The 9,530-nt window shown below is 37.5% G+C and overlaps 1 protein-coding gene across 1 annotated transcript; it reads right to left on the reverse strand.

Moving 5' to 3' along the window:
* Positions 1-9,530, reverse strand: LOC139994771 (sodium/hydrogen exchanger 9B1). The gene is made up of 7 exons (XM_072017711.1): positions 8,368-9,530; positions 7,614-7,789; positions 7,280-7,401; positions 7,052-7,213; positions 2,847-2,993; positions 2,099-2,200; positions 1-607 (listed from the first exon to the last, which is right to left on the reverse strand). The coding sequence occupies exons 1-7, from the start codon at positions 8,961-8,963 to the stop codon at positions 344-346; spliced, it is 1,569 nt and encodes a 522-aa protein (XP_071873812.1). The 5' UTR covers positions 8,964-9,530; the 3' UTR covers positions 1-343.

Below are 9,530 nucleotides of genomic sequence, written 5' to 3' on the forward strand. Positions count from 1 at the left end.
TTTGATGAAGTAAAATATTTATTTTATTAAAATCAATTAAATAATAATGAAAAGAATAACAAATTTACAGCAGACCATCCTCCTATACAAGTACAAGGCAGAAGATGGTAAATTAAAAAGGATAACATCAAATGGAGGTGATGCGTTTGCCTGTGAAAACTGTAGCGCGTGGTAAACTCAATAAACTGAGTAAACTCGTTGTCTGCGGTAAGCGCCGGTGATTTCCCACGAAGATGATATCAAGAGCACTCGGTTAGTCGATCGGTTAGTCGTCGAGCTTGAGAACGTCTAAGCGAGAGCGATCGATCGGTTCTAGTATGCAGAAGATGAGGACTTCAGAGCATCAGGGGTTCTGTTGATGGATCTGTTCTGACATGGGTAGAAAGGAGAGGATTCGCAAATAGCTCAACTCGCGATCTCTTTGACGTTGCTCGACGGTAGTTTGAACAAGGAGAATTGGCCCAGTATAGCTAATCAAACTGGCTCCGATCGGCGATAGAAATAAAATGGTAACCACGGATACTTTCACGATGTCCATAGCCATTTGGAGTTCCTCAGATTCATCTCCATTCCGCAAGTGTTCGTATGCCATCGGTCCCAAAGCTGCCTTAAAATTCGAAGAATCGATGAATCTCGTTTTCTCGTAATCGAGGTTACATGCACCTAACCTCAAAGTATAAGCGAAGTCAAGGAGATTCTATATGTATATGTATATGTCGGAGATGAAAGGACACCGGGCCTTTCCTTTGGAATTCTTTAGAAAATCCCCAATACTTTAATCTTTATAAGTTAATCCAATTATAATTGTCCGAGATTTGCGATAATGAGCTTGGGCTCGAGGCGACAACTAGTCGCTGAACGTAACCGCGGTCACGGGATGAACTTTTAAAAGGAAATAGTTGTAGCGGCATTCGACGGTAAACATTCCAATGGTTTCTGCCCCGAGACTCGCCACACACAGACCCCATTCTTCGGGCACGGTGATTACCAGATGTCGATGCATCTCCATAGGACATGTTCAGCTAGCCCGAGGACCCGCTATAAATCTTAGGATTTAGTTAACAAAGGTCCTTCAAACGGACAAACAGTCTTCATTCTAACAATCCTTAAATTCACCACCCACTACGAGAAGGTACGGGAAATCTGCTTTTCTTACAAATGACGCTTCCCGCTAGCAACTTTCTCTCAAGGGCGGCTAGCATCCTTTTTTAACCACCAACATAAAAATTAACCATTTAACAGCAACGTCCATTTCCCTCACTTTCCGAGCGAAGGTCTTCCTCGACGAATCCGATGATCTCGTGCCCTTAGACACACCCCATCATAGTTTTCCTCTGCAGCATCACCGCGGCGGAAAACACATTCTCTTGTGCGATCTCATCAGCGAGTAAAACAACGTCTTTACGATCAGTGGATACTTCACGTTTCTAACAAAGAGTCAGACTTAGACTTTGGAGGAAAATACATTATGCTATCCCGTTGACCGTGGATTCGTTATCGAACCTAAGACCATCGTCATTAGTGTCTAATCACCGCGGTTACTTGTCAATTCTGTAATACTCACACTTGTACTAATCACATTACCTCGATTGTATAATAACTATGGCTAATTCCAGTGAAGATTCATTACATACTCCTAACCTAATCATGATGAGAACTCGACATATATATATAATACTTTTTCATTTCGTAAGGTTATCTGCTTGTAACTATTGGATCGTTGTCTCTGATTGTTTGGAAAATCGATCATTGGTATATTAATTCGATTATTAGTTTAATTCACTGATTATTTGTTAATTCAATGTTATTTGGCTAACCTAAAAAAAAGTCCGAGATGTTTAAGTGTATAAAATAGGACACATCTCATCGATTTTGATGACCTTGAAATATGTCGTCAAAGTCAATTCTAGCAGTAAGAGAGTAAGTAGCTTTTTCCTACGTTACTGCCAATAATAATAATATTACGAAATATATAAACTAAATATTATAGATATATAAACAGAAACTGTTTTAATGGCTCTAGCCAAAGTTATAGCGAAAGAACTAGCGTAGCCAAGGCTGCATGATTTTCTTTTACCACATGATGAAGAACGCATACCTGTATGGTACCCTTCGGTAGCCAACAAACCACTACGAACAATCGTTCTTTCCACGTCAATGGAGTACGCCAGGTCGCCAAATAAGTGGCGGCACTTCTTCCCTGTGTTCGTCGTGTATAACGAAGGAGACGAATATAACAAGAAAGAAACGAGTTAAAATTAATTTGCAATTTTCGGTAATACATATACAGTGATTCTCGAAAATATTTCAACATTTATCGTAAAAAAACTTTCATGTATGTATACAATTGAAAGAAGGCTAAAAAGGAAACACCCAACAGACCTCACAAAGGATATAACCTAGCAAACACGACGATGGTACCCCGCTAGGGGTAGCCACCCACATGCTATATTTTATTTTTGTTTTTTTTTTTTTTTATTCACTTCCATCTAGATATAATACTTTACCAAATGTCCTTCTGCACAAATTATAAAAAATCCAAATAAATAAATAAAAAAAAATGTATGTATACAAGAGAGTGATTCTACATGAAAATAACAAATCGAAAATATCAGATAAATTGTTTCCATTAGAGGTTTTGTTTTTGAGAAAACCGACTTTGAAAATTCGTTTGGCGTATATGAATTTGGCTAGCTATCGATTATTAGGTATGAGTAAACAATCGACAGGTGATTGATTATTCTATGAACACGCAAAGATGTGTAAAAAACGTGGAATAAAATTTTTGCATTCAAGGCATCATTTTCAAGAAAATAAAGTTTGAACATATTTAATTAAAAACTTACCATCAATCCGATCAGAATACATGATATATAGAGTCCGAATCTGGATACAGACCAATTCACAAATTCAATGTCAGCACCAATGACTCCGACCAAAATCGGTTGAACCAGCTGCCAAAGTGTATGCGTCACTCGTCGAAAGGACGTCGTCTGAATTCATACGAACGTGTTTTAATACGATCAGTCACAAAGTCTGCGTCCATATTTACTAATCTTTATTTATAACCAATACGACTAAAAGTTACAGTATAAGAATTAGTAGATTAGTTTAACTGATTTTGATTACGAATAACTGTTACAGATCATCAAAATGTTTTCAGTTACCGATAACCGTTATCGATGAAAGAATTTTCCTTTGGTTACCGATAACTTATTATAGACAAGAGAATTTCTCTTTTGTTTGCCTATAATCATTACGTAAAAGAGAAATGTTGTTGTCGTCGATAACCATTAATCGTGACAGAATTCTTTTTTGCTTATTGATAAACATTTTTCACGACGGAATTTTTCTTTGTTACTGCTAATCATTATTGATGACAGTACATTTTCTTTTGTTACCAATAACTCCTACAGGTTAATACCTTCTTATAGAGAGTGTCGAAATGGATCTATTAATCTATATATTAAATATATCCAAAAGAAATTTCATCTATCATATCATCTACATATACCCCTCTAAATAGTATAACTTTCTTGACCTTTAGAGCTTTTCCACATGACTATTAATAAAATATATTTAGATGTTCCGATTTAAATGTCTCTCACCTTGTATAACAAACGAATAGAGGTGACTTTCGTCTAAGTCTAGATAGTACTAATCATTATTAAAGCAATGTTAAAATCAAAATTAACGATGGCTGAAAATAAACAATAATGGTTGTATTTTCGTCCAGTCGCGGGGAGACGCGGTAGCGTTGAAGCGCGTCAACGGGAGTTGTAAATTCCCGTTACGATTAAACGAATCGACACCACGATCCCCTTATTTCTTTTGGGATAATAGGGGTGTTTGGTTTTGAATATAACTGGAATCCACAGTTATATAATCTATATCTATTTATTTAACCAGCCTACAATACTTATTGCGTCCACAGATATTGTTTGACTTCGTCGTACCGGAAAGTACAATAATTGATTGACCCGAAGGTTGATCGATTTGATGGGCAGAGCACCGAGAACTTGACTTTTGATATTTTTCGATATTCTAAGCGACTTTGTTCGTCAGGGCTTAACACGTTCGTCACCCAGCGTGATTCGGCTAAGTTTTCTGCGGGGCCCAAATCCGACAGCCGGTACGCAGAACGTAAATAGAGCGACAAGCAGGAATTCATCGTTTATCGTATTCGATTCATTGTTTATCACCTCCAAATCATTGTTTATCCCCTTCGATTCATTATAAAGAAAAGATTATTTATTTCTGAAATGGAGAAAGCGATAAACTATCCAGCTAGAGTATTCCGAGGGATCTCATGGCAGATATCTCAGATCTTTCATTTAGTCGAGAAGCATACTTGTGAGACGTACATCGGTGATTTTTTCATCGTCAAAATGTTCAGTAAACAGCGTGAAAATATATTTGAAAACGAGAAGAGTAGTGATAACGGAGTCTAACTATTTTTCGAAGTGCCCAAAATCACCCCAAATGTGTTTGGAATGTTTTAACGAATACCATACGATATAGGATGATGTAATATATTATTCAGAATGTAAATTAATAAAAAGTATGGTATAATGTGTTTTTAATATTTTTATGTTGTATATCCTATATATAATATCGTATATTTAATTAATTAACTCGAACAAGAAGAGCGTCACCATTATTTGGTGACGGGGCCCCCACGGTAGTATACCCGTCGCATAGATATGTGCGACGTGGCGACGAACGTGTTAAGATGTATGCGGTATGATTTCTGAAAAAAGACTAACTGCCCTAGGATAAATTCCTTGTCCTCTCGGGGAGACGACCCCCACCGCGCTCGGATCACGCTACCGCTCGCGCCAATGATCACGTATGCCAACTTCTTTGTGAAATTAAAGAACGGACCGAAATCGACGTTTCTGGAACTCGCGGCCGGGCGGCAACCATGAGCTCGTCGATACATTGTATGTTCCATCGGGAAGATAAGACGATTCGTATATTTTTTTATTGATTATTTGTTTAAATTTTTACAATTTGTCCAGAAGGACATTTGGTAAAATATTATAGCTTCAAGAATAAAAATATAGCATGTGGATGGTTACCCCCAGCGGGGTTCCATCTTCTAGGTTGCCTATTGCATCTCTATTGCGAGGTCTGCGGGATGCTTCCTCTTCAGTCTTCTTTCTATTTTGGTTTTATTTGTTTCAGCAACCAGCTGGTTTGGGTGTGCTGCAAGTCTTTCTTTGTACTTTTTTGCGTATCTAGCGATTTCCTCTTTGACTGTTGGAATTTTTAGATCTTTTCGTAGGTCTTCATTTCTGACGTACCATGGAGTGTTAACTATTGTCCTTAAAATTTTTGCTTGCTCCACTTCTATTTTGCTTATGTGACTCATTGCTGCCGTCCCCCATAGTGGGAAATTCGTATATGACGCTGGAGGACCGCGAGAGACGGTTAGAAACACAATCCATACTAAGCCTCGCGACGTAACTGTCACGTAAAATAATAAAAAAAAGGAAGGAAAAATCGAAGACGTAAAATAAAAGATAAAAAACGAAAATAAAGAAATACAAAGACAGAATTTATTTCTTCACACTTGGTTTACACTTGACTTCCGAACTCTGGGAGCGTCTTTTTAAGACTGAAGCTCTTACACTTCCACCTTTAAAAACTGATTTGTTTCTTTCTTTGTCATCCCTCAATATCCCCACTATCCACGCGTTTGTTAGCCGTTCTCGAATATTCGGCAAAAGGACCGTTGGGATATTGAGGGTTCATTAAGCACTTCGCCTCGCCGACATACACTGTCGCCGAGTGCAGCCGCATCTTTATTTCTATCATCAGCCCATCGGTTCCGAAGCGCGGCCCGGTCTCTGATGTAGATCGAGGTATAGTTGATGTTACATAACAATGGTTATTGGTAACCAGAAATGTTCGACCCTTTCGCGGGGAGCATCTCCGTTCACAGTATAACGCGTCAAAGAGAGTCGTAAATTGTTGTCTTGATATGATAATCGACGCCACGAATCAGCCGATCCCCTATTTTGGTTAAGATAATAGGGCTGGTTTGAATGATAGTAACACTGAGTTAAAAGTTTAAATATAATTTTTATTTCCAATAACTTTTGAAGAATATAAGTGTTTGCGAGAGACGTTGAAGTGTTTTCAGCGATGTGTCTTCTGATCGAAGAGTTAATAGCAAGTGATTTTCTTTGACAGTGATGTCTAGAAGGAAAATTAGTGATGGGAGCTGACCGCCCCCCACCAACGGTCGCTCGCGGGTAGAAATGGCCTTCGAACATCATATATGGGAAAACTCGCTTATCCCATGTTTTACCGTAATGAACAATAGCCCCACGGAACGTTCCGACTTGAAAGATGTATTGTGGCAGTTAAGAGTCTCTACAGTAAAGGAAAAAATGCAAAATCGTATGACGGCAATTAACGGTTCCTTGGGATTATTGCGGGTCCGAGCAAGTATGTTTACACAGCTGCCGATCATCTTGTGCGAAGGATGGACGAGAACATGTGGTTGGATCGCGGGATGTAACAAGAAAAAAGTTCTATCATCGATGATGGTTATTGGTAATAAAAAACATTTTAATCCTTTATTACGTTTATTTGTAACCAGAATGTTTAAAAATTATCTTTTCTTAATCATTTAGTTTTTTGAAGAGTTTGGTTGAGGATTTAGTGATCACTACCTTCTGTTTATCACAAAGGATATAACCTAGCAAACACGACGATGGTACCCCGCTGGGGGTAGCCACCCACATGCTATATTTTATTTTGTTTTTCTTTTTTTATTCACCTCCATCTAGATATAATACTTTACCAAATGTCCTTCTGGACAAATTGTAAAATCCAAATAAATAATTAAAAAAAAAAAAAAAGAACTGCCTTCTGTTTAAATCAAAATCACGTTTTTGCTAAGGAAATTTCTCACAAAAATTTCAAGAATAACTGTAATTTTTGGTTCGTGCATGTTTCATCGAAGAAACTAAATACTTATTTTACTCTACTTATGAGCTATGAGTAGGCGAGTGTAATGAAAAGAAGACGGAACACTTACGTCGAAAGAAACAGACAAAATTCTCCAACCAACCATGCTGACGAACGACATGACTAAACTGGCGAGGTATCCTCCACCAGAGATGGTCATTTTAGCAGTTGCTGTTGTGCACATCAAAGAGCCAAGCACCAAGCAGATTATTCGATACCAGTTGGCGTTTTTCTAATTCGTTGAACACCGATAGAGGAACAGGGAGAGGGGAAGGAAAGTGAAAGAAAGGATACTCACGTGGCTACGATGAGGGATAAATATGAAGCAGATACCTAGAAAAGTTCCTGCCATAATGCCCAATATCGAATCGCGAATACCAATGGATAATATGTAATACCACCATTTGCTTCTATCCTCGTCTGAAAAACAATTATAATTATCGATCATTTATTGCAGACGAAAATTCGCCTTCATAACAGACGTGAATGTTAAAATTAATGAAAATGGTGATCAAAAGACGCGAAAAATATAGGCACGTAAAGAAGAAGAGAATTTCATTGCGTATATCGAATTGATGTTATTATACAAACATAATTCTTACAAAGATAATTCTTAAATTATACGATCATACCGTTGGCGAAGACGAACGAGTAGCAAATCGTGAACAGGGAGATAACATGCACAACGTCGATACAGGCAGCAGTGGAAAGAATCGTAGCGAGCCCATGGTCTTCGCCATAACCATGTTCAGCCAAAGCCAGGATAGAGTTCATGATTAACACTGGCGACATACAGCCGAGTATTGTTCTTTGCACAAATATAAGTTGATAATAGAAATGAAAAATAGTCGGTAATCTACAAGTAAACGGGCAACGTGGCGCGAAGAGGGAAAAAGGGCATATTTCTAGCAGAACCGTATTTGGTAAAATATAATATACTTTGTAATATTGTATTTCAATTAAGAGGGATTTTCTGCAATGAGAAAGCAGTTTCACTTTCCAGTAATTTGTGTAAACCAATAAAAAAACCAACTCAAAATCATTTTGCATATTCTAGCATGCTATAATTTCATAGTGAACTAATTTAGTTTGGGACAAGATTTTATTTAATTACTCCGTTGTGACATGCATATACGATTCTTACTATGTGCACATCGCTGACACTGACATCGATTGCGTTCATCAATATTTGTACGTATTAATAAATGCGAGTCTTTATTATACACATAACAAAACACACACCGTTAATTGCTCATTTTCTGTTTAATAAAAATAGGATATGAAAATTAACGATGTATAAATATATCGTAATTTGTAAAACATGGCTGTGCCAGGTATCTGGTAAAAAAGAAAAAGATATTGTCTTGTTTTAGACTGATCACTCACCCAGCCATAAAGGACCAGTCCCAGTGATAGGACAGAATGTATCTGCAACATATAGAGAGAACGAGCACTTCGATCGAGGAAGGAATGATGGCCAGCATCATTATGAAAATCGTATGTTTTCCCAAACTGGTAGTTGACAGCTGAAGTCCAGCGCGTATCATGATAAAGGTTAGGCAAAATGTTCTGATCTTAGAGGTTGTCACTGCACCGAGTTCCTCGTGAATATTGTAAAGTCCAGAATTGCGAACTATTATACCGGCGACTAGCATGCCGAACACCGGTGGAATTCTTAAGTAAGGAATTGATGACAAGCTCCAGCCGAGCCAGGCTGAGAATAACGCGAGAGTGTATAAACCGAAACCGTCGTTTGTCGGTAACATCGTGTCGCCCAGTATAAAATATAAAACCGCCCAACCCATCCACATTATGAACACGATAGTCATTAAATGGAATAATTTTGCCCAAGTGATAAATTTGTATCCGAAACACTGTGAAATAGGCTTTATTACGATTGCGTTGCGTATCAAAGGAGGAAATATGGTTATTCGATGACAAAACGTGATATCCTCATATTCGTCTTGTAGCTCATTATCCATTTTTTACAATCTTCGTTTCTATTTTCTTCAAATTTTAGTCCTTTACTTTACTGATATTATCGTAATCTTTCTAGTTTCGATCGATCGAATCCTGATTCAGTCGATTAACACAGGAACTGATTATTCTTTCCACGTATAGTAATCGTGACACTGTGACATCGAGGTTAAGCTTTTCTTCGATTGTTTTCTTCCGCTTTGAACGGTACTGATCGATACTTGCTTGCATCGAGTGTCGATAACCATAGTCGATTTGTGCTTTCTAAGATTCGTTCAGATTGTGTGCCTCACAAGATTGAACTAATATTATTCATGATATTTCACAAATTACAAACTACAGATTGTTATTAGTATCAATACAGTTTACTTACATTAATATTCGGACATAGCGCTATCTCTGTATTTGTTAGAAAAAAAGTGATTTGATTTTGATCGATTTGTGCTGGTTTTTATTGGTTTACCCAAATTACCGGAAGATGGTCTCTTGTTGTAGAATGATAAAAAAAAGTTTATAACCTTTAATATGTTATTTGTAAATTCACTAATATTTGTAGTTAGTAAATTATTGTG

Source organism: Bombus fervidus, chromosome 15 (assembly GCF_041682495.2).
Source record: "Bombus fervidus isolate BK054 chromosome 15, iyBomFerv1, whole genome shotgun sequence".
Taxonomy (NCBI): domain Eukaryota; kingdom Metazoa; phylum Arthropoda; class Insecta; order Hymenoptera; family Apidae; genus Bombus; species Bombus fervidus.

Coding starts and splice junctions, on each gene's coding strand:
- LOC139994771 (XM_072017711.1), bottom strand. CDS start 8,963: ATGGATAATGAGCTACAAGACGAATATGAGGATATCACGTTTTGTCAT. Junction 7,790..8,367: donor GACTGGTCCTTTATGGCTGG/GTGAGTGATCAG, acceptor ATTTGTGCAAAG/AACAATACTCGGCTGTATGT. Junction 608..2,098: donor TACCGAAGGGTACCATACAG/GTATGCGTTCTT, acceptor TCGAATTTTAAG/GCAGCTTTGGGACCGATGGC.